Genomic DNA, 25,910 nt, shown 5'->3' on the forward strand with positions numbered 1-25,910 from the left:
ATTTATGAATCCTTAGCAGTTAGGCTTGGCAGGGTACCTCTTATGTGCATATACTAAAGAAAACTGGTGAAGTGAAACTACCTGCTCTCACCCACTCAGTGTTTGTGTATACCTGTATCCTGTACAGTGTTCCCGGGGGTCCTGGGCAGTGTACACCCTGGACAGGGTGGCAATCCATTACAGGGCACAAGAACACGGTCACACAGTACAGGCAATTCAGAAAAACTATTTAACCTAAATTGGATGTCTGTGGACCCTGGAGGAAAACCACCAAGCCTGGGGAGAACATGCAAAGTTCATGCACACGGACCCAAGGGGGCGACTCATACACTCAACTGTGGAGAGCTAACCACTAAGCCTCTGTGGCAACGCAAAATTAAACTAAAGAATTTCCAAACAATGATAATTTAAAAGCCTATAAGTGTCAAAACAACCGATAATGGAAGATACAGTGCACAAGTTTTAGGAAGGTGTGAAAAAAATCTTCTGTCAATGTTGGCCGCTTCAAATCCTTTGGTCTCTTTATGTAATCTCAGACAGAGTAGATGATGTTAAGACCAGGGCCCTGTGGGGGTCTTCCTTAGGAACTCTTAGTTCTTCTCTACGCCGAAGATTGTTCTTAATTACATTGGCTGTTTGGGGTTGTTGTCCTCCTGTAGAATGCATTTGGGGCTAATCAGACACCTTCCTGATGGTACTGCATGATCAGTAGGCATTTACCTGGATTTCTCAGCATTAAGGACAGCATTAATCTTGACCAAATATCCAATTCTGTTTGCAGAAATGCAGCGTCAAACTTACAACTACCTTGTATTTTGTTGCTGTGCTCATGTCTTGCCATGGTGTATGACCTGTCCTCCACAATCTCATCTTAGCACCAGGGCTTGACTGTTCTTCACTTAGGTAATGCCTGTATTTCATAAATAAAACTGATGATCATTAATACGTGATGGTATATTGGGTTAATTATGCACATGACTCTGGTTCTACAAAATCCCAGACTTTGTGTAACTGTGCAAGTGTAAATATTGATTCCGGATTGAAGCCAAAGGGTAAAAAGAGATCTTCGGTTTGCACACTTTGCATTTAATAAATTGCAAAAAATTGCCTTGCACCTCCAGGGTCCAGGTTCGATTCCCGTGTCTGTGTGCATGGAGTTTGCATGTTCTCCATGTGCTTGGTTGGTTTTCTCTGGGTACTTTGGTTTCCTCCCACAGTCTAAAGACATGTAGGTTAGGTTAATTGATGTTCTCAAATTGTGTTCTCAAAATGTGTGTATGTGAGGGTGTGTGTGTGCTCTGTGATGGACTGGCACCCTATCCAGGGTGTACCCTGCCTCGTGCCCTAAGCCTCTGGTGATAGTCTCCAGGCCCTCTGCGACCCTGAATACAGGATTAGGCAATATAGACGATGAGTGAGTGAGTGAACATTTTTTCACATCTGCCTAAAAATTTTTTTTATATATATACACATATATATATATATATATAAAAACATTAAAAAGGCTGACTGTCTGCTTGTCATTCTAAAATTAAAAAGCATTTTGTTTCATTGGGGTTTAAGTTTTCTTTTACAATCAATAAAAAACATAAAAATGGTTTCCCAAAAAATTGTAAACAAAAAACCAAAAAAAAAACCTGAACTAAAATTATTTAATCACCTGTTATTAAACCAGGGCCTTATCAGTTAACAGCACAAATGTTCCTGAAAACAGCACAAACACAACACTGATGAACCAGACTGTTTGGGTGCAATCTAGACTTTGATGTCATGCTGAGAGACTTTACAGCAGTCCATAAAGCCCATATTTTTTTTATGTAATAAACACAACACAAGTAAGGAATAATTTACACAGGCTGTGTTTCACATGTTCATAGTATGTAGTACACTCTCTGGCTGTCTGAAAGTCTTTAAAGCAGAAGGGAAACCTACTAAATTCTTAACCACCGTATGCCTGTATCACACGGTATACTCACTTGGTACATTTACACGCACAGTTTATTCGAGCTATGGTTATAGCTCAACTAGGCCATGTAATTAGACTACAGTCCTTGTCTAAGTATACAAACAGGCAGGAGAATCGATTTATTGACTGAAGTTTGTCTGACTCTGCTACAAAAGGAGCGATGTAATACCTAGTTTCAGCTTGTTATTATTGTATTGACCTATTATGTCACACACCAAAACAATAAACAATCAATTTAGCTAGTGGCAAGCATGTTGAGCTGTGAATACATGGGCAACTTTACAGCACTGTACAGTACATTTCCTTTGTACTGTGTGCTTTACTTTAGGTACAAATGAGATGCTCGCTGTCTCTTGTGTTTTTGGTGTTTTACAAAGGCAGATGACACCACAGTATTATTAGCAGCTTTTTCTGCTGTTACTCCTGGTCTTCGACTTACAGGTCAAAGCCCAGGGTGGGGCCAGGGTGGGGCGAGCGGATTTTGTGTCTGATTAACGTATATGTTAAAGAGAAATTATGTTATATTATGTTATTAGATTAGATTCAACTATTATGGTACCTAGGTGCTGATTCATTTTTTTTATGCAGTCCTGATCACGTTTTTATAAATATGCCAATTTAGTATTTTATTATTTTTTTTAGATTTAGTTAACCCGGCAAACAATTTGCTTTAGCCACACAGGATGCTTTGGTGCATGACAACGTCTGAATTGTTCAGAGTGCACCACCTGTAGGACTATAGAGGAACAGCAACATTTTACCACTTACAGTAAATGTGACTTTAAAAATTATTTAAAAAAACGATTTTGGAGTCAGTACGGCGATATGTGAATTGCCACACAAAAGAATTTTGTGATACATCACTGAATCGTTTTTTTTTTGTTTTTTTCATATCTCTAATGTTCACATTTATTCTAAAAGTCCAGTTTTAGTCAGACTAACACAACGTCATGTAAACATACTGACTGTTTTACTGGTTGGTAAACGTAATTCGTACTGGAAACATTCTTGTATCAAAGCGAATTTCGCCAAAAGGAATAAATGAAACCTACATGATTTGTTTCACAACTCAAAAATTTTAATATAAAAACTTATTAATACAAAATATAAAAAAAAACAAATAAACAAATTAACTTGGACAAGAAATCTATCTAAAGACACTTTCTTTTGCTTTCTTTTAAGGATTTCGCAGAAATGTGACATTGCATAGTCTTTAAACAGATTAATCTGCCGCACTGCTACTGTCTTTTTATCGTTTTTCTTCATGAGAGTCGTTGTAGCAGTAAAGTTACTAAAGAAAACAGTCACTACACTTGGACACAAAATTTACAAATGTTATAGTAAACAGTATTCACTTGCACAGGCTATATACGAGTGAGGCACGCACACTGAGACCGAGCATGGGAGAAGATTATGCACAATCCTGCAGCAATAGAGAGAGGAACCATTGGCTCAGTTGTGATCACATTATAAATCACATTATTATGCTGGGCAGACAAAGTGTATGCATACTACTCATATTGCAAGACTTCGCTTGTTTATCAAGTTAAATCTCGCCTTAAAAAACACTCGCAGACCAAACTCTTTGCAATCCAAGGTTTTACTGTATTGAACTTTTAGGGTAGTCACTATAATTTTTCTGTAAAAAGCTTAAGTTCTGTTCTGTTGCAGAAACTTACAGTAGGCCAGGGAAATTGGGAACATTTCCTTATACATTTTTAATATACCAGATTTAGTCTCTATCACTGTCTGAATGTAGTAATATTTAATGTAGTAATACTTTAAGAAGCAGACTGCCTGGGTAGACACTATTTTGGGGCATGGAGATGGCTGCACCGTAAGGTTTTTGATTCTGAAATACGTAACTTGGAAAAGCATTAGATACTTGCTAGGCGAAGACACGTAATCCACAGTAATTTAGATTCAGCATGTTGTATGTAAAAGTTATTTGATTCTATAGAATGTAGCCAGATTTAACCCCTTGAACTATTGGGATATGTATATGTGTCTGTACCTTCCTCTTCCACTCTTATGACTACTTTTTCCTATAAGTACTTAAGTACAAGTAATATACTGTAGTTACATATTAAGTTTTTTTTCTTTAATTATAAATCAGTTTTTTAGGTGTTAAATTATTATATCTTTGCATTTTTTCTTCAGTTTTCCTGTGTAAAGGTTTTTCACATTCATACAGTGGTCTTTATCTATTTTAGACTTTGCCATTTCTACTGAGGAAATATTTTTGTGGTTTTTATACATCTCCTAGATACCAGAATGCTGTAGGTCAGCATAGAAAACATCTATCTGAGAAGTCATCTACCTAGTATGTTAAGCCAAGGAGTACTGTAGGCGAAAGAAGAGAGGAAAAGGAGAGAGAGCACTAGTCGTTAGGCTTCAGCTCCCCAGGCACAGCTCTATTTATAGAAGATGCTGTAAGATACATGCCCACAGGTCAACATTTTCCTTCTATTTTCCCATAAACATGGACCAGTTAAAAAAAGGTAGGCAGCCCGTTAATGTGAAAAACCCAGCCACTCTAAAATGCCCTCAAGATTTTATTCTGGTGAAACCAGGAACTCAGTTAGCCTTGAATATAGTGGAACAACAATATAAGTAGAAACCTCTGTTAAGTCTCTACTCTTTAGCCAGGTTTCACACTTCCTTTACATGGAATAACTGTTTATAAAGTCGTATTAGAACTTTCATTTCTAGCCACACCAATCCACAGAGGAAAGGGGAACAAAGAGACATTTAGGCCTCATCCATACGTACATGAGGTTGTTAATACCTGTAGATTTTCTATGCATTTTGATTTCTCCTTTGCTTAGATCACTGAAAATGGGCCTTCGAAAAAACATCTTCCAGGTTGAAGCTATTTAAAAAAGCTCTGTTTTCAGTGCTGATGTGTGGGCAGTGCAAACAGTATTTTATGCGTTTGAGAGCGAGCGCTACATACATGAGCCGTATCTTCTGTGTATCAAGTCAAAGTGTGAGGTAGTTAGATAGTTGAGAAGTTTTTTCAGGCTTCTGATTTATTTATTTCCTTTTTTTTTTTTTTTTTTAATAAAACTAAGCTGGAAAAACACATGGACAAGGCCTTAATGCATGTGTAGGTCAGTGGCAGTTCCTCAAAAAGACACAGTTCCTTTCTTACAGTTCCAGCTAGAAACCATATTTTTTTTTCCATTCTACTCCTAATAGTATTTAAGCCTCTATTTACTATTGTTATCATACCCCCCGTCAGTCTACTGTCTGAGTACGTCATTTACGACAGAGACATTATTTGATTAAACACAAATGATTAAATATAAATAATTTGCCAATGTACAGTAATTATGATGAGCAGTTATCTGACTAGTAGTATTGTTGCAGAATTTTGCTCTTAATGCAATTTGAAAACATATTAATTTTAACATGCATGTACTGTATTAACACCATAATATATTAATATGGGGTTAATATACTGTATATACATAACCCCATATATATATATATATATATATATATATATATATATATATATATAAAAACACACGTACACACTGTATGTATGTTTGCCATATTATATATTATTAAACAGCTATGGAAATCTTTTAATAAAATTAATACATTTAAATACATTTATTGTCTATTGACAATAACTGCAGATTTAGAGATCTATATCCTAACACAAACATTTACATTTACATTTAGTCATTTGGCAGACGCTCTTATCCAGAGCGACTTACATTTTTATCTCATTACACATCTGAGCAGTTGAGGGTTAAGGGCCTTGCTCAAGGGCCCAACAGTGGCAACTTGGTGGTTGTGGGGTTTGAACCTGGGATCTTCCGAACCGTAGTCCAATGCCTTAACCACTGAGCTACCCCTGACCCAAACAAAGTTCGAGTTGTTTTTTTCATGTGGCTTTTTAAAAATTATTATTATTTCTTTATTTTAAGTTATTATTTTATACATCAGATGTGATTGTTGTGTAAGGTTTTGGACAAAATAATAAGAAATACTTTTTTTTGTTTTGAAATTTGGACCAGATTGTAATTCAGTAGCCCTGATATATATTTTAGCATGTGTCACATAACATGTATTCAGCAGTATTTAGAGATTTATGTCCTAGTGTATAGGTAGAATTTACCGAACAGTAAATATCTCTTAGAATATACAGTGGAACCTTGGATTGCGAGCATAATTCGCTCTGGAAGCATGCTTATTAAAAGGAATTTTCTTCATAAAAAATAATGGAAACTCAGACTATTCATTCCACAACCCAAAAATATTCATATAAGAATAATTAATACAAAATATAAAGTACAAATAAAACTAATTAACCTGCACTTTTCCTTTAAAAAGAATTGTGGCTGTAGTGATTGAGACCAGAGAAAGGAGAGGAGGAAGGAGGGGGAAGCTATATAGGACGAATTTCACACATCCACCAGTTTACCAATAGAGACTCTCACTTAACCAAGCGCGCGCACAGACACATGGACACAAACACTAGCTTACAGACAAGCGAGGAAGGTGGCTGCTGCGTAGGAGGACTCACAATAGGAGGATGCAAAACCAAGCACACGGGTGAGTCTCTATTCGGTAAAGTGGTGTGTGTGTGTGAGAAAGTCATCCTACACAGCACACACGCATGCATACAAACACAAAATAAAAGATGCTTTGCGCACACACACATATTCAGTGTTATAGTTAACACTACACGCGCACCGGATGTTGACTATACGAGGGACGCGCACACACTGAGACCGAGCACGGGAGACAATAACCCACAATTCTGCAGTATGAGAAAGAGAAGAACCCTTGGCTCAGTTGTGATCACGTGGCGCTTGGCTTTAAAACAAGAAGCACATGCGTCCCACATGATACTTAATGACACTTGGTACGTATATCAAGACTTGCTCCTTTATCAAGTCAAAATTTATTTAAAAAATTTGCTTATCTTGCGGAACATTTGCAAACTGGGTTACTCGCAATCCATGGTTCCACTGTAAATATTTATTCCACAGGGTACAAGCAGTATGTCAGATTTTAGAAGTGTATACTCAGAGTGCACAAGGCAGATGTTCAAATGAAATGTATTGTGCTGTATGGTGACGTTTTAATATGTTGACATGCCATGTACTCGTTAGTAAAATTATAAAGCCTGACATTGCATCTTTTTTGTTTTTTTTGTGTCTCATATTTTGACTTGTCTAAGGCACATAGTGAAGCATGCAATAGGAGGATGCAAAACCACAGTTTTTTATTTTCCACTTTCCCATTGCCTCAAAGACAGATGAACCCAGGGACCTGTATTCTGAAAAGCAGATCGTTTCCACATGTGACCACAGCATTTTTTTTTCCTGCAGCATGGGCGACTGCAGGGCGTCTGAGGTTCAAAGACAACAGCAGAGTGTCCTCTAGTCTGTCCTGCAGATTTCTCCTGCCCTTTGTACTAGGGCTTCAGTCATCTGCCATCAGTCAAGCAGTTCTCACTTTTCTTATAAAAAAAAGTCTGCTAATGCGTGTCACAAACCTGACTTTTCCTGCACATATCATGATCACAGATGAAAGCATTTGTTTGGCAAAAGAACAGAGACTTCTGCTAGTCTGCCCACAAGAAATAGCTTTGTAAAAAAAAGTTATTTTATGAGTACAAACTATTTCAAGACCCATGTGACCTGATTGCAGCAAAAATCTGTAAAATACCATGCTGTTTATCAGTGGATACAACTTGTAAATTACTTTAAGAGCACACACAAACACAAATCAAGTGATTTTGAGGTCCTCCAGCTTGTTCTTGTCTCAGCTTAACCATTCTCTTGAAATTATGATGAATGATGATGACAACCGAATGTGTTTCATTAGCGGAATTCAAAGAATAATTTTCCGAGGTCTAATGCAGGGCATAATAAGCCTTCCCAACAAGCGACAATATAAAAGATAGCTTACAGAGATAATTATTCGAAGGCTTAACACAGAACAGGTGTACACATTAGGGTAATTAACCAATAACAGGACAGGGATGTAGATTGGACTAGAGCAAAAAAAAAAAAAAAAAAAACTCAGAAGCACATGGAGTGAATTCAAAACAGCAGAGACAAGAGTAGCATCCCAACATCATTCTGGGAAACTTGCTGCATGCTGACAGGGGAAATTCAGGACACATATGCACTACACTGTTTTTTTTTTCCCAACCCTATTCAAATATGCCTTATCTGAGCTGGTACAGAATATATTATAAGACCAGACATAGCAAAAACTGCAAATTTCCAACATTCAGTCATATTTAGCAGTCATATTTAATTTGTGTGTATATTGAGAGGAGATTTGAATCTGACAGATTGTGGTTATGAATGCAAGACACATTACTAGAGTGATCCAGCCACAACTTCACCGCTTGTAGACTGGCTTCTTCTAGGATTTTTCAGGAGTGGTCAGTGGACTGGCCAAGAAGGCAGTATTTCAAAATGACTGACTAACTGACTTAAAAATGTACATGCATCTGGTTTGCTGTACATGATGTACTTGTGTTACATACAGTTTTTGCAAGATGTGTGCCATTTTTTTTTATGGAAAATGAGTGAGAAGGCATAGGACTCTAGTTCATATGTAAGGCATAACAGAATGGCACCATTAACAAACAATGAAGAAATAATCCCTGTTTAAAAGTTTTCATACCTTAAGATCTTAATATTGTATATCGCCCCCGTTAGCATCATTGATGGCATGCAGCTTTTTGTAATAATTGTGCATGAGGTCCTTTATTCTGTCAGGTGGTACAGCTGCCGGTTCTTTTTGGCAAAATGTCTTCAGTTCCTAGACATTTTTTAGTTGCATGAACTGCATGTTTGAGATCTCCCCAAAGTGGCTCAATAATATTAAGGTCAGGAGACTGTGATCGCCATTCCAGCATCTTCACCTTTTTTGCTGTAGTTATTGGAGGGTCAACTTGGCCTTGTGCTTGGGTCATTGTTATAAAAGAACACCCAAGAGCGTCCCATGCGCAGTTTTGGCGCTGTGGAATGCAAATTGTCTGCTAGTATTTTCTGATAATGTGCTTTATTCATCTTGCCATCATTTTTGACTTACTTCCCTGTGCCGCTGGGGCTCACACATCCCCCAAAAAAGACGAGATCCATCACCATGCTTTACAATAGGAATAGGCCTTGTTGACTACTCTCCAAACATAGAGTTCAATTGTAGTCACAAATGCCTCTGCTCCAGAAGCTGTGAGGCTTGTCTAGGTGCTGTCTGGCGTACTGCAAGCGGGCCGTTTTGTGTCATGGGTGCAGTAACAAATTTTTCCTAGCAGCTCATTTGTGTAAAAGTACCTCCTTATTGTGCTCAACAACACCACTTAAAACAGCACCACTAAGAAGCCTGTATTTCTCTCAAAGTCGTTTGATGGTTTTTCTTTGCGTCCTGAACAATTTGTCTGGGAGTAGTGGGTTCTTAGTCTAAGCCACTGATCGTGGCTTAGTATCAACAGAACCTCTTATTTTCCATCTCTTTATCAGGGTTTGAACAGTACTGACTGCCATTTTCAAGTGTTGAGAGAATACTTTATGTGCTTTTTCTGCTTTATAAATTTCAAGTACCTTATTACCTTGTTCCTATTCAGACAATATAGTGAGGAGAATTAACCATGGAAGTGGTGGACAGTCCTGTAACTCTCATAAGTTTTTGTATTTCCACTTATTATGCTTTAGAATATCAGCTTGTAACTTTCAGGTTCTGGGGTATGGAAAACAGCGTTAAATGGGAAGCTAGGTTGCTAAGGTGTACAATCCAAGGTGGCTAGGGTTGAAGACACCAAGTATGCAAAACAGCGTTAAATGGAAAGCCACGTTGCTAAGGTGTACAATCCAAGGTTGCTAGGGCTGAAGACACCAAGTATTGCCCTTTGATTTGGGGTTAGGTGTTAGAGGCTAGATAGCTTTGTAGCTCTAGGCATAAATAAAACAACACAGAGGCAATTCGGAATGACTTTGAGGAAATTGTGAAGGAGACAAAGTGTTTAAGATGACATTACATTACCAGATGTGTTTTCTTTGTGTGGGTTTTGGCAGACAGCTGCTTTCCGTACTGCATACTGCACAAACCTACTTTCCCCAATGTTGGGGACCGACAATTACCGCAATTAACGATTGTTAGAACTCCTGGGATGTGGAGTGATGCGTATAGTTAATGACTGTCTCTTATCAATGCTCGTGGAATGTTCTCTTCCAATCAGATTTCTCAGAATGAGCCAACGTTGTTTTTGGTTTCCATTCTCGGGTACAGTTGCGTATTTACACTCTGCGATACCACAAATAGCAGGACACTTGATTTGTGAGCCGCCATTAAAGACATGAGGAGAAGAAAACAACAAAGTTAACTTAATTGCTATGCCTAATATTATTGATATTTAGGAAGAAATCAGTTGGCTATGTGCTACGTGCACAATGGATGAGATTGGCGAGTGCTACATGAACAAGGAGATTTCGAAGGAGACCGATGGAGCTGATGACGTTGCATCTAACCAGTGATCTACTTCCATGCTCAGGTACAAGTGGCTTCCATATCTGATTCGATCTGTGCATGGGCACATTTCCAAAGACCGGAACGATTGTGTTCTCACTGATCCAAAAAAAAGAAGACACTTTAGGGTCAAATTTTCTTGGAAATGATCCTGGGCCCCTGATGTGAAAACATCCCTAAAATACTGTTTATACTGTAAGTATCGCCAGGAAAATAAAAATATTTTTTGGATTTCATAAAGTAAATTTCATAGCATACACTTGGCGCTTCAACTTGAGTAAAATCTGAAGTGGTACTTCAGGTACTTGTAGTGGAGTACATTTTTAGGAAGTAGGCTACTTGAACTTTTGCTTGAGTACTAAGTTTGTGTAGTCTGCCATTTCTGCAGACTACATACTTGGAGGACAGACATTTGCAGTTGGGCAACTAGCTTACATTGTTGCAGGGGTCTAAAGTTACCAGTGCTACAAGTCCTAACATTGTCTTGCTGAGTATGAAATCTTTTTCACTTTTAAGTAGCTCTAGTAGCAGTAGGTCTTGTATTTTTATTTTTTTATTTTTTTTTTGTATCTAATCAGACATTCAGTGGTTGGAACATCTGTTAGGAAACCTATCTTCACATAACTGAACTATAGTCAGTCGTAATTCTTAGAAGTAGATTCCTTTTAAATGTAAATCATTCATATTTCCAGGGAATCCAATAACCACAGAAATGTAACAAGGCAGGATGCTGTCACTCAAGCCTTATTTCAGCATTCTGTCAGACCGATGGTGAAATTATACCCTCTCCAGGCATTCAAGTAGAGATTGATATGGATGGAAATTAAAGCTTTCTTGAATGTGTTCCAGTAGAACGTTTCCTCCTTGCCAGTTTGGAATGACATCCTTTAGAGTTATAATCCAGTGCTTCTTGTAAAATACTTTGATCCAGATGGTGAATGTCTTTCGCACATAGTGGAAGGTCTAAATTAAAGAGGCTGGGAAGGATCTGTAATCAGTTGAGCTTGTTTAAATTTAGCTATAAAATGAATAAGAAATGAGATGCTGAAATGTAAAAGGATGAAATGCTGAATCCTATCCTAAGACCATGCCTCAACTAATCTTAACCTTACAGTTCTTGTTTGGTATTGCCTCAGAACTGTCAGAAACCTTTAAGATTTTACGTTATTTTGAATGAATGGTTTAAATTTGGTGGTGCACAAGGAAGGTTTCCACTTGGCAGCTCCATGGTTGTTGATTCGATCCTGAGCTTGGGTCTGTTGGAAGTTTAACTGCATTGGTTTTTTCCTGGTTCTCCGTTTTTTCTCACCTCTCAAAAGCATGCCAGTAGGTTGACTGACAATGTGAATGTCCTGTGTACGTGCACATGGTGGCCTACTGTAGATGGTGCTGGGATATCATCTAAGATGTATTTTTTTACCTCTCACCATCCAAAGTTCTCAGGATAGGATTTGTATCCATCATGACTAGACCAAGCTTAAATGGTTGGTGAAGATGAATGATTAAATGAATAGTATCTATAATTGAATTCATCGTATTCATTCTTAGCATGCTCACTCACATAACACACTCCTGTTGAAACAGAGATGTACCAGTACGACCAGATCGAGTGAGGAAGGATGAATACAAAGGAGAGGGCTCTGCACATGGTGTCATTTACAGCACTCACAAAAGGCATCAGAGTGTGAACCTTTGGCCTTTATTTTCCCCGTCTGACAACGTTAAATGAATAGGAGTATGCAGTTGTGCTACAAATGTGTAGCTACATAAGAAATGTCGGGTCTGTTTTCATGCCTTGGGTTCATCAACTTATAACACACTATATGTAATATTTAAAGAGTTCAAATATAAGTTTTCTGCTTTTTTTTTTAATAGAACAGAAAGGCATTTTATAATTACAAATTATCTGATTCTTCCATACAAGAGCTGTTAAGTATTTCCATGGGAGGAACACTGGGTTTGTTTCACAAAATTCGCTTGTGCTGGTCAGAAAACAAACATGTTGAGCAACTCTGTGTGCAATGCTGATTAAAGGGCCTTAGCGTCCTGGAACTTAGATTTAAGGCACTTTACTTTTTGCTGGAGCCGGGTTCGTTTATTGTCACGTTTTGTAATTCAATTTAAAATTATTGTAAATGATCCTCTGTCTACTTTTTTCACTGTTAAATAAAATCCTTGCACTGCTGGAACTGACTAATAATGTCAGCGCCCTATGCATGCATAGAGAAAAAATGTTGCATGAATTCTGATCTTCCTGTTCTCATTCAAGTCGCATATCAAATATCTGATCTAGGACCACATACAAAAATTACTAGGATCTGAACTGAAAAACATTATATCTTTGTGTTAAGGCCAAAAAAAACAACTTCAACAACAAAAATCTTTAAAATCTGTGCCACATTAGGGTAAAAAATTGGATTTGAGTCTCTTCAGGCACGTAATGTGAACCTAGTCTTAGCAAGCAGCAACTGGCACATAATCCAAATTATATCTCATTACAACCTTCTAGTCTCATAGTTTGGTAACTTTGTACAAATAACCCTTAGCCTTTTAGCTGCCTGGCACTTTCATCTGAATAAGCAGTTATAATCCATGAAAAGAAGAGAAAACTCTTAATGAAAGGGTAAAGAAATGAAAGGTATGAGGAATTCTCAAACAGTTGCTTTGGTAAAAACGACAGCAGCATGCAGTTGTGTGTGAGGTCACAGCCCTCTAGAGAGGTTCACACTGAGAACAGGGTGTGTGTGCTATAACAACTGACATAACGAGAACTGTTTCTAAGCACACATGACAGAAACAACTGTCAGCTGCACAAGTGGTGTAGTATAGGTGTTGAGTAGATGTGAGAGGCGGCAAAGCAGCAGGAAAAACAAATTACTCATCAGTTAGAGACACTACTGGAAGAACAGTTAGCAATTTGTAATCAAGGGAAAAAAAATTTATACACTCATTCTTCTCACATACCAGGACTTCTGGCAACTGTAAACATGATTATAAACAAATTACATAAGTGCGTCTATTTGATAAAAAACAGCCATGTTGTCTGTCAGAGGAAACATTTTTAATTATTCTTCCCATAAATGAAGAACATAGTATCTTCAGTTTATATACCGTAACAGCATGTGTATATTTTACTTCAAGTTTCAACTGTATACTTGTCTTTATATCACATTATACTTCATATCATAGTGCTCTGATTGATCTGTTCGAACACTAGTTTAGATTGCAACGCTATTTGGAATTTAAAACTCTGATATTTGCTAATATTTTAAGGCAGAATAAGTAAGTGGAAATATAAAGTAAATGTTGTAGGTTTTTCAGGACTGTCCACCACCTACATGGTTTATTCTCCTCATCATCTTTTGGCTACATAGTACTGATAAGAACTTGGAACTGCTACCTGTTGGTTGCCAGCTCTGCCAGTCGCGGTTAGTCGAACAAGGATATGTGTTGGTGGAGCATGATAACTGGTTAAATAAAGAGATACATCACATTCATAATAAATAGCAATTTTAGAACTGTTGTATAAAAGCAATATTATACTCGAGGTCATGCTTCTGTACTGAATATCAGCATGGCTATGATATCTTCGGCACTACTGCTGCGCCTTCCACATCACATTCAGTACAACACGACCTCAAGGATGATTTGTTTAACAATAATTGTATAACTCAACCCACAATTGATGTTTAACATCAATAAAATCTCCTACATCAAACACTGATATGATGACACTTTTGTAAAGACTTGGCTTGAATTTTTTGATTTTTGATTCACACATTACTGTAGTGGATAGCATTGGTGGGTTTCCTCCGGGTACGCCGGTTTTCTTCCCACAGTTCGAAGACCTGCAGATTAGGCTAATTAGCGTTTCCAAATTGCCTGTAGTGTGTGAATGAGTCTGAAAATGTCTATGTGCCCTATGATGGATTTGGTACCCTGTTCAGGGTGTACCTCGCCTCATGCCCTAAGTCTCCTGGCATAGGTTCGACCCAGAATACAGGATAAAGCAGTATAGATGATGAGTGAGTGAGTGAGTGAGTGAGTGAAAGTTCTCAGTAGAGAAGACTTTGTGTATTCTTATTTCTGGTCATGTGGGAAAACTGTTATGTAAATGTTTTGTTTTATTAACTACAAAAGAGGCTAATAAAAAATGATTGGTTGTAACTGCTGGAATGTAAGTGGAAATTCCAAAACTAATCTGTCTTTTACACACATTCCAAAACGATAAATGTAACTACGCATTACATTTATTTAATTTAAAAAATCATGGCTCTAATTGATGACAGTGGTAGAAGAGTTTGTGCAGTTTTTGTAAAATGATTGACTTTGTTTTAGCACCTATATTACACATTAAGTGACATCACACCACGCCATCACTGATTATTTACCTCTAACAGCATACCATGATTTCCCATGTTTCATTTCTTACACAATTATTTAAAATGTAAACATTGTGTAATAAGTAAACCGAGCACTCCGGTGATGATCCAGCTGTGTCTGTCTGTTAAGAAGGCAGACTCAGTTTTGCTGTGGCTGCTTAACGTAACAGTGTGTCATGCCCAGTGTGGGTGCTGGATTCTATTTCTGTGTTTGTGTATGTGCTGCAGATGTCTGTGGCCCGGAGGAAAGGGGACAGCGTCAGCACATTCACAGCTGAAGCTTGGCACGAGCTCCTGTTCGCTCTAGGGCCTGAAGTTCCCACGAGGCTAATGTAGTGAGGCAAAAAAGTATTTAGTCAGCCACCAGTTTTGCAAGTTCTCCCATTTGAAAAGATGAGGGAGGCCTGTAATTTTTATCATAGGTATACTTCAACTATGAGAGACAAAATAAGAAAAAAAAGGATTTTTAAAAAATGTATTTGTTTGTTATAATTATGGGGGAAAATAAGTATTTGGTCAATAACAAAATTTTATCTCAATATCTCCCCTTTGTTGGCAATGACAGAGGTCAAAAATTTTCTGTAAGTCTTCTAAAGCTTTTCACACACTGTTGCTGGTACGTTCCTCCATGTAGATCTCCTCTAGAGCAGTGATGTTTTGGGGCTGTCGCTGGGCAACACAAACTCCCTCCAAAGATTTTCTATGGGGTTAAGATCTGGAGACTGGCTAGGCCACTTAGGAACCTTTAAATGCTTCTTACGAAGCCACTCCTTCGATGCCCGGGCTGTGTGTTTGGGTTCATTGTCATGCTGAAAGACCCAGCCACGTTTCATCTTCAATGCCCTTGCTGATGGAAGAAGGTTTTCACTTACAAGCTCACTATACATGGCTTATTCATTCTTTCCTTTACACGGATCAGTTGTCCCGGTCCCTCTGCAGAAAAACAGCCCCAAAGCATGATGTTTCCACCCCCATGCTTCACAGTAGGTATGGTGTTCTTTGGATGCAGCTCAGCATTCTTTCTCCTCCAAACACAAGTTGAGTTTTTATCAAAAAGGTTTATTTTGGTTTCATTTGACCATATGACATTCTCCCAGTCCTCTTCTGGATCATCCAAATGCTCTCTAGCAAACTTCAGACGAGCCTGGACATGTACTGGCTTAAGCAGGGGGACACGTCTGGCACTGCAGGATTTGAGTCCCTGGCGGCGCAGTATGTTACTGATGGTAGCTTTTGTTACTTTGGTCCCAGCTCTCTGCAGGTCATTCACTAGGTCCCCCGTGTGGTTCTGGGATTTTTGCTTACAGTTCTTGTGATCATTTTGACCCCACGGGGTGAGATTTTGCTTGGAGCCCCAGATCGAGTGAGATTATCAGTGGTCTTGTATATCTTTTATTTTCTAATAAATAATTGATTTCTTCACACCAAGCTGCTTACCTATTGCAATGTCTTTCCAGCCTGGTGCAGGTCTACAATTTAGTTTCTGGTGTCCTTTGACAGCTCTTTGGTCTTGGCCATAGTGCAGTTTGGAGTGTGACTGTTTGAGGTTGTAGACAGATGTCTTTTATACTGATAATAAGTTTAAACAGATGCCATTAATACAGGTAACGAGTGGGGGACTGAGGAGCCTCTTAAAGAAGAAGTTACAGGTCTGTGAGAGCCAGAAATCTTGTTTGTTTGTAGGTGACCAAATACTTATTTTACAGAGAAATTTACCAATTAATTCATAATGAAATCATACAGTGGGATTTTCTGGATTTTTTTTTTCCTCTTTCGTCTCTCATAGTCAAGGTATACAGTACCTATGATTCCAGGCCTCACTCATCTTTTTAAGTGGGAGAACGATTGGTGGCTGACTAAATCCTTTTTTGCCCCACTGTATTTCTCAGGCTGAAAAGAGGCAGCCTTTAAATTTCCAAAACAGATCTCATGAAGTTTTGTCAGATTGTGTTCACTAGTACACAACTCAGATTAAATCTCCCTGGATTTGTGTGTACGGTCTCAACAAGAGTAACTTTTTAACCAGAAAATGGGACTTCCATAATCATGCTAGAGTGGTATAGATAGTGCCGTGCCGTGTAGCACCTTTTAAAAATGTAACAAATAAAAGTTTTCTAAAAAATGCTCATTATTATTATTATTATTATTATTATTATTATTATTATATCAATTATATCAAATCATGAATGTTAGTCAGGTGGTACTAACTGGTAAAACTAGCAGGAACAGACTATGGGGAGGAATTTTTCATGCACAGAAGTGTGGTGGTTCAGCATCTTTGGCTTATGTGATTGCAAGCAATGCTGGGCTCAAATACTATAATTTGATTGGAATGAAAATTATAGAATAGCATCACAGTTATGCAGTCGGTTATGTTGCCATCACATGGCTTTCTGGTTCAATCCTGAGCTCAATGTACTGTTTCTGTGAAGCTTCTGTAAATATTCTCCCTGTATCTTCTGGTTTCCTCCCACTTCTATAATGCATGGTGTTTAAATCTTTTTTTTTTTTTTTTTTTTTTTTTGAAAGCTTGTGTGTATGTTGTATTCGTTCCTGTGTAACGACTTTGGATTTGTGGTATCCTTGAATTAGAGAACAAGATAAATTAATGGTTGGAAATCATAGCATGGCATAATATAGTTATATATAGATGTTGATACTATGGAGATCCACTGTTCCAATATCTATGGGTGCATCGCTGCATTAAAAGAGTATAAATAATACTGGAACACAGTTTAAAGAATCCTGTTTACTTAAAATTCTTATATTGCATCAAGCTTAAGCTAAACCATACACTCACCATAAACTCATCCACTTCATTGGGTACGCCTGTTTAACTGCTGATTAACACAAATGTCTAAATCAGCTAATCTCATGGCAGCAACACATTTAGGCATGTAAGAATATAGACATGGTCAAGACAATGCCGAAGCATCAGAATGGAGAACAAAGGTGGTTTAAATTACTTTGACCGTGGCATGGTTGTTGGTACCAGATGGCCAAGGGCCAGTCTGAGTATTTCCGAAACTGCTGAACTGCTGGGATTTTTATACACAGCCATCTCTAGGGTTTATAGAGAATGGTCTGAAAAAGAGGAAATATCCAGTTGTCTGTGGGAAAATGCCTTGTTGATGCCAGGGGTCAGAGGAGGAATGGTGAGACTGGTTAGAGTTGATAGAAAATTAACTGTAACATCTCTTTACAACCGAGGTATGTCAGAAAGCATCGCTGAACACACAACACATCAGATCTTAAAGCAGATGAGCCACAGCAGCGGAAAATCACACCAAGTGCCATTTCTGTCAGATTGTTGCCTAGTCTGATCAGTCTTGAATTTTGCTTTCACATTCAGCTAAGAGAGGCAGAATTTAGAGTAAACAATAGAAAAGCATGGATCCATCCTGCAATGTGTCAATTGTTCAGACTCATGGCCCTAGTGTAATGGTGTGGGGCATATTTCCTTGCCACTTTGCACCTCTTAGTATCACTGGAGCATGTGACATTCCATGTCACAATGCTAAAATAATCTCGGACTGGTACTGTACTTACTGTACCTAAGTGGCCTCCACAGTTGCCAGATCTCAATCCAATCCTTTGGGATGTGGTGGGACAGGAGATTTGCATAATGGATGTGCAGACGACAAATTTGCAGCAACCTCATGATGTTATCAAGTTAGTGTTGGTCATTCGGCTGCTCCCGGTAAGGGGTCACTACAGCGGACAGACCATCCACAGGTTTTACTGGCAGTACTGACACTGAGATGATAACATCATGAGGTTGCTGCACATCCATTATGCAAATCTCCCGTCCCACCACATCCCAAAGGTGCTCTATTGGATTGAGATCTGGCCATTCCTCCGGATGCCTTTTCTGACGCACCCCTCCTATTTTATCCCGGCTTGGGACTGCTGGGGCCAAATGTCTGTATCGACCAAAGGCTTTAGCACCTTGTTTGAATCCATGCCACAAAGAATTAGGGTATTGCTGATGGCAAAAGTGGGTTCAATGCAGTACTAGCAAGGTGCATTGTGGGTGGTGCGTGCATATAGGCTACAGGTTCAGACTCTTAATTCAAGTAATGAATTGAGTATATTTGTAGTTTTAAGGAACCGTAAAGCTAAATATATGAAGATGAAACCAGTTCTATGTTCATACCATGTTTTTTACATTAATTAAGATTAAACACTTTATCACATACTTTAGATAATTGAGTTCATTCACTCTTTCTTCCATTTCAGAAGGAGGATGCATACATTTTTTTAAACATTTTAACAAGCACTTAATCATTAATAGATGTGTTTATGTGTTTTCAGATATTGACATGAAGAAAGATATAGAGGTGCTAATAGCAGAGGAACGTGCACAGATCATCTGTAAATATGATAAGGTAGGAAACTTTGCACTCATTATTCTGTGTTTACATAAAGTAATGACCCAATTATATTTAGTCTTTGTTTTGTGTGCATTTTTTAAATTTTATGTACTGTTTACTTGCAGGAGGAGGAGCCTTTTTGATCACGTTAATAAAATAGATCGCTCACGGAGAGAACCTGTGGCCAAAGCTAAAGTTCATGTAAAGATGTGTGCGTGTGTGTGTGTGCGCGCGCTCAATAAAGCTGATCAGTGACCTGCTGTTGCTTTATTTTTAAAGATAGATTCGTGAGAGTGAAATCTTGATACAAAGGCGCTTTATACTCATGCTGTGGCTGCTGCTTTGTGTTGCTCGACTGCTCCTGAGTCACAAATTAGTCGTGTCAAAATGCAGGTGTAGTTGTTGGAAGTGTTTTTTGTTTGCTTTGAGCGTTTTTTATTTTTAATATCTAGCTGTTTCATTTAGTAAAGTGCAAGGATTCGTAGATGTGCTTCCGGTTACAGTATGCTTCAGGAATGCTCTAAAACATGGCATATCCTCTGAAATAAATGATTAATTGATCTAGTGCTGTCATTACAAATTAAATTGCCCTTTTCTGATCATTTTTGGCTAATGAATTCATTCATGGGTTTATTCGAGGTCCTTCAATACAAATAGGTTTGGCAGATATATTATCAGTATTCATAATATGTCTTTAAAAATATAAATATAAACAAATATCTTCACATCATCTTGGACATTTTTTTAATTGCTTTTTTTAACAACACAATATAATGTCATTTTACATTGGAAAAAAATGGTTACGTGGTCAGTTAATTGTGTTGAGAAATGTTACTTTCTTCATCAAATTGTGTTTAGTAAAAACAGCTGTGTTATTAATTTTAAGCAAGTATCTAATATACTAGTTCAATTATGTAGAGTGAATGTTATTGATTGCTGCAGTATCGATCCAATTCCATTATAAAATAGAGTCGAATTACCACTCAGTGTTCAATCAACACTTTCTGATTGCATTTGTGACATTTTAGTCATATATAAACACTCTGGATTTTGATATCTCTTTTAATTGTGGATGTCAACATTGGGACGTTTGCTGTGCAGAAATAAATGTCTGTAGAATTAAATTACAGCATAGTTTGTATTAAATTTCCAGCACGGTATATTGCGGATATAAAAATAGGCCTTCCTGTTCTCAGAAAAGAGGCAGACATCCGAGCCTGTCCCCCATCAGCCTTTGAAATTGATTGATGCTGATTAGAAAAGCTTTTAAATCTAAGTGTTATTGAACATAATGAATGAGATAATCTGTTTAGTGATTTTGGCCGTCCTAAGGTTCTGTCATCCTAAATCATTCTGATTAATATTTGTGATTTCACTATTAAAGGAAATAATCATTATTCTTTTACCATTATCGTACTTTGTCTTTATGTGCAGCTGCTTGTCATGCTCTACTAGAGTCATTGCTGCTCTAACATGAGGATGTTTCTCACCACGTGTGCTGGTTATAGAGCTCAACAGTGACGGATTACTATTTTAGCGACCTTTGTTTCAGAAGCAAATCTCCATAGACATTTCTTCAAACAGTAAAGCAGTAAACGTTTTAAAGCATTTAACCAAACTGAAAGATGAATAATGGCCACATGATGGCCGCATTTTAAAAAGGCAATGATATAAGACTGTGTGGTTAAAGTCTTTTACAAATGCATTGTAAACGATGCCATAGAATTGGGGCCAGGGTAGTGATTTAGTGATTAAGGTTGTTGGACCACTGATTGGAAGGTCAAACTCAAACTCCAGCATGACCAAGTTGCCATTGTTGGCCCCTTGAGCAAGGCCCTTAGACCTCAACTGCTCAGATGTAATGAGAAAAACATAAGTCACTCTGTATAAAGGCTTTCCCCTCAACCTTAACATGATTTCTACAAACAATGTTATGGACCATTATTAGTATGTTATTCTTAACAGTATTTGATATGAAGAAGATGTTATGAGCCATAGCCACAAAGTGATCTTTTTAGCAATATTGGTTGCCCATTCCCAGTATGAAAGTATGATTCTTGTTATTTAAAATGGCGATTGCAAATGTGAATCATGCTGATGCTATACTAGCTAGTCAGGGCTGTCTATAAGCTCACGCATGAAGGGAGGGGTTACTGTAGTACTTCAGAGATGTGGTTGGCTCAATTCACATGACTCAGAGAAAGCATGTGATAGCATTCTCCACTTCCATGTGGTAGGTGTCATGGGTGATGGGTAGAACACTGTCTCACTGTTGAAACCTTAACTCAAGGCTAAGTTTTCCTTGATATGACAAATTATAACACCTTTGTCGCTAATTGTTTTTTATTACAGGAAATACACAATATAAGCTCTACAGGTCTATGTAAGGCATGGCGGTTCGCACATTTGTGTTTCCTGCTCTCATGACAGGTTCAGTGATCACATGGGAAATAGCTTTTACCTTAAACAGGAAATTGGTTCTATGACTATATGCTTAGATTTAGAATTGTATTGGTATTTCTAGCTCCTCACACACACACACACACGCACACACACACAGGCTTACATTACGGTACATGGCACACTATAGTGTACGGTATGGTATGAACCTGTAGTATTTTAGTTGGCTGTATTATTACCTGATATAACTAACACTGTCAGTGCCCCATTGTTAGTTGACCTTTGACGCCATGACGACTTACACATGTGTGTTTCAGGGCAGGGAGGAGGGTGTTGAGATCGACCCTTGGGAAGATGCAGACTACAGCATTTACAAGGTCACGGACCGCTTTGGCTTCCTGCAGTAAGTCATCTATTCAGCATTAAAACGCATTTCTATTGAAACTGCTCTCAGGTGACCTGTAAAGTTGATTATAGCTCACATTTATACTTTTATCGTTCCTGTAATAGGCAGGAAGGGAAAGTGAAATATATATATATATATATATATATATATATATTTAGAAATGTGTAGAAATGTGTTCGTATTTAAATAAATAAAAGTTTTTATTGTTGATATGAAAAAAAATTTATGTTGGATTTCTGTTATGATGATTATTCAAGTAAATAAAAATAAAATTACACTAAGAACACAACAGAAAAATCTTAAAATGTAGTACAGCCTGTCATGGAGTGTGCCACAAAAATTTACCAGTAATTACAACTGCTTAATGTACCAGGAAACTGGTGGTCTTTTCTTACAGAGTTACACAGTGCTGACACTGGAGACTTCTTCCATCCATGTTAAATAATCATCACACCAGAAATTCTTTCTATATCAACAATAAAAACTTGTTTAAATACGAACACATTTCTAAAATATGTGCTTTATCGTTAGGCTTAGTTTATGAGCAGGCAAATGAACTGTTATTATTGTCCTGTTAGTTTTATTGTGATTTTAATTACAGCTGCACTACTGACCGTGATATCATTATGGTGCAACACACAGTTGTTCTCTTTCAAGCATACGTTTCGGTGTCTCACTATGGGATACGCCCCTTCCGCGTATTCTTCAGAAGTCCTATTACACTACGCCAGCCCCAATTGGCTGGCAGACGTGACGCTGTGTCTGGGAGTGACCTCCCCCCCCTCCGTATAAAAGGGGCAGCACAGCGTCACTTCGCTATTCAAAAACCTCTTCTCGCTTCACACCAGAAGCCTATCTTTCAGAACGACTGGTCACCACACCGTCTTTCGCCTAGCTCCTTTTATCGACACTCCAGTTGATTCTAGGACCGTTTAAAAGCAATATGGCTGCAGCAACGCAGACCGCTAAGGCTAGAGAGGGAGGAGACGTGCGTATTTGTGTTTGTGGGAACAAAATTTCGAGCAAAGACACACACCAGGTCTGCTCGTCATGTCTTGGGCTAAAACATGCGCAACTAGCGCTAGACAACCCCGGTTCATGCGAACACTGCGCACGCTTCACCGCGAAGAGCCTTCGTCGCAGGCTAGCGCGCCAAGCCAGCCTGTCGGGCCTCGACCCACTCCTCTCACCTAGCCCCACTCCAGCTGCCACCCCACAGGTATCCATCCCTGTGGAGCTGCCCACCACGGCAGCCTTATCCTGGGGTGAACAGCTCGACGTCTGCGCCCCTCTACCCAGTGTGCTCAGCACTGACGAAGAGGAAGGCGCGCTAGACTTCGAGGAAGAGGGTCAGTCCGACTTTCTCCTTTCTGAGGAAGAGGAGGATCTCGAGGACTCTCCTTTCCTTCCACCCGTGCACTCAGCACAGCCCCTTGCCGCGACAGGAGCCGCTGAAGCTATGGAAGGGGCACCATCCCCGCTCCTGAGCGTCGACCTACAGGACGTGTGCAAACGTGCCGCGGAAAAGCTGAATATTCAGTGGCCGACTGTAGTGGCAGAGACTGCAAAGTCTCGATACGAAGGTAAGAGGCTGCCGAGAGCGAAACGGGCGGCACGGCAGCTCCTTCCAGTCTTCCCAGAGCTCCTGGAGGAGCTCGCGGTGACATGGAAGGAAAAACCGTTTACGAGCAAGACGCCAGTGCAGGGGGGATCTGCACTCGACGTGGAGGGCATGGAAAGAGAGGGACTTTTCAGGATGCCCCCTATGGAACGGTTAGTGGCTGCGCACTTGCTCCCGAGACACACGGCGGCTGCAAATCCGTCGTTGCCGTCGAAAACGGAGCGCTTCCAGTCAAACATGACGGAACGCGCATACAAGGCAGTCGCGCTCTGCGTCAGAGCTCTAAACGCGACCTCTCTGCTGACCGCGTACCAAGCGGAGCTGCAGGACGAAGCCTCGGCCACACCAGGTCAGACACAGTGGGAGGAGATCTGTATAGTGACAGATCTCTCTCTGAGGCTTCAGAGGTGCGCGGTACAAGCCGCGGGGAAAGCAATGGCCACGATGGTCATTCAGGAGAGAGGCCGGTGGCTCAACTTGGCGAATCTCTCCGACAGAGAGAAAGAGTCTATCTTAGATGCACCAGTGGTGGCTGACGGAATTTTCGGCTCGGCTCTCACCCTGATGCAAAAGAGATGTGAGGAGAAAAAGAGGGATGACGAGGCGCTACAGCTTTGTATGCCCAGGAAGGCACAGGCGGCACCCCCCCCGCCACTCAGGCAGACCTTCGCACAGGTCACAGCCCGCCCTTCCCCCAGTTATCGCATCCCCAAACGGCAGAGGCCGAACACAAGTTCAGCTGGCCAAGGCGGAGTCGCAGAGCAAAGATCTCCCTGGCAGAGAAGAAACTATCCGCCAGCGGCAACTCAGACGGCACAGCCTGCTCCTCAACCCCATCCTCATCCTCAACCCCATCTTCAGGGAGTGAGGAGGAAGAAGAAGGCCGTTTGATGGGGTCTTTCCTCGGGAAGGGAACCAACAGCCCCCCATTTCGCTAGTTCCCGACCCTCAAATGTTGAAAAGGACGAGTTCCGAGGTCCGAAGTTGTTCTGTGTGGAGGGGAGAGCCCGGGTGGGCCAGGGGCAAGACAGTAAAGCGAAAGAGGAACGGTGCAGCAGTGTACATACATCAATGTATCACAAGCATGTCTCACGTTCAAACCCCAATAAAGCTTTTACTGAACCCCCAAAAAATATCAAAAAATATATCTCCCCAAAAAATGTTGCAAAACATATCAATAAACCAAAATATAACGTCACCTCGGGGAGCTGTCGCTCTCACAGAGGTGATGGATCACACAGATTCTGTCAAAGCGCTAAGTGCCCGCGCATGCGCAGTACAGACCACAGAACCGTCCGTGACTCAGCCGCGCGAGGGCGCCAGAACACTGCAGATACGCAGCTGGCAAGAATGCACGCAGTCCCGCTGGGTATTAAAGACAATACAATTCGGGTACAGACTGCAATTCGCAACTTCACCTCCAAAATTCAAAGGGATAATTCATTCCCAGGTGAAGGGGGAGTTGAAGCATGTCCTTCAGGAGGAAATTTCCTCTCTGTTGAACAAAAAGGCAATAAGAGTGGTTCCACCAGAGGAGAGCCACAGCGGGTTTTACTCGAGATATTTTCTCGTCCCAAAGAAGGGAACCCAAGCCCTCCGCCCAATACTAGATCTACGTGCATTGAACGTATACCTAAGGAGATACAAATTCAGAATGCTCACGCATTTTACACTCCTACAAATAGTGCGCCAGGGAGATTGGTTCACATCAATCGATCTGAAGGACGCATATTTTCACATAAAGATATACCCGCCACACAGGAAGTTTCTGAGATTTGCCTTCCTTGGTGTGGTATACGAATATCTGGTGCTACCATTCGGCTTGTCCCTCAGCCCCAGAGTATTTATAAAATGTACAGAAGCGGCGCTCACCCCGCTCAGGGAGAAAGGCATTCGTCTCGCTACTTACATAGACGATTGGCTTGTGACAGCTCGCTCGGAACAAGAAGCGAGAGAGCACACAGCGATACTTCTGGAACATATACAGAAACTGGGGCTAAGATTGAACACAGAAAAGAGTGTTCTCACTCCCACACGGTCCATAGTGTATCTGGGACTGTCGCTGGACTCAGTGAACTTCAGGGCGCGACTATCGGCAGACAGGGTGAAAAGATTCACCTGTTGCATGACCCACTTTCAGAGGGGAAACAAGGTTTCCTTTCGTACATGCCTCAGATTATTAGGACTGATGGCCTCAGCCCTGATGGTTATCCCGCTAGGGAGACTACATATGAGGGAATTCCAGCGCTGGGTAGCG

At 39.8% G+C, this 25,910-nt stretch overlaps 1 protein-coding gene across 1 annotated transcript in view; it reads left to right on the top strand.

Annotated features, from left to right (window-relative positions):
• si:ch211-288d18.1 (USP6 N-terminal-like protein) overlaps positions 1–25,910 on the top strand; it is a 43,206-nt gene that overhangs the window by 4,927 nt on the left and 12,369 nt on the right. The window contains exons 2-3 of the mRNA XM_053492042.1: positions 19,168–19,241; positions 21,944–22,029. Coding sequence (XP_053348017.1) covers positions 19,176–19,241; positions 21,944–22,029 — 152 coding nt within the window. The 5' untranslated portion in view covers positions 19,168–19,175. The remainder of the gene's footprint in view (positions 1–19,167; positions 19,242–21,943; positions 22,030–25,910) is intronic.

Source organism: Clarias gariepinus, chromosome 3 (assembly GCF_024256425.1).
Source record: "Clarias gariepinus isolate MV-2021 ecotype Netherlands chromosome 3, CGAR_prim_01v2, whole genome shotgun sequence".
NCBI lineage: Eukaryota > Metazoa > Chordata > Actinopteri > Siluriformes > Clariidae > Clarias > Clarias gariepinus.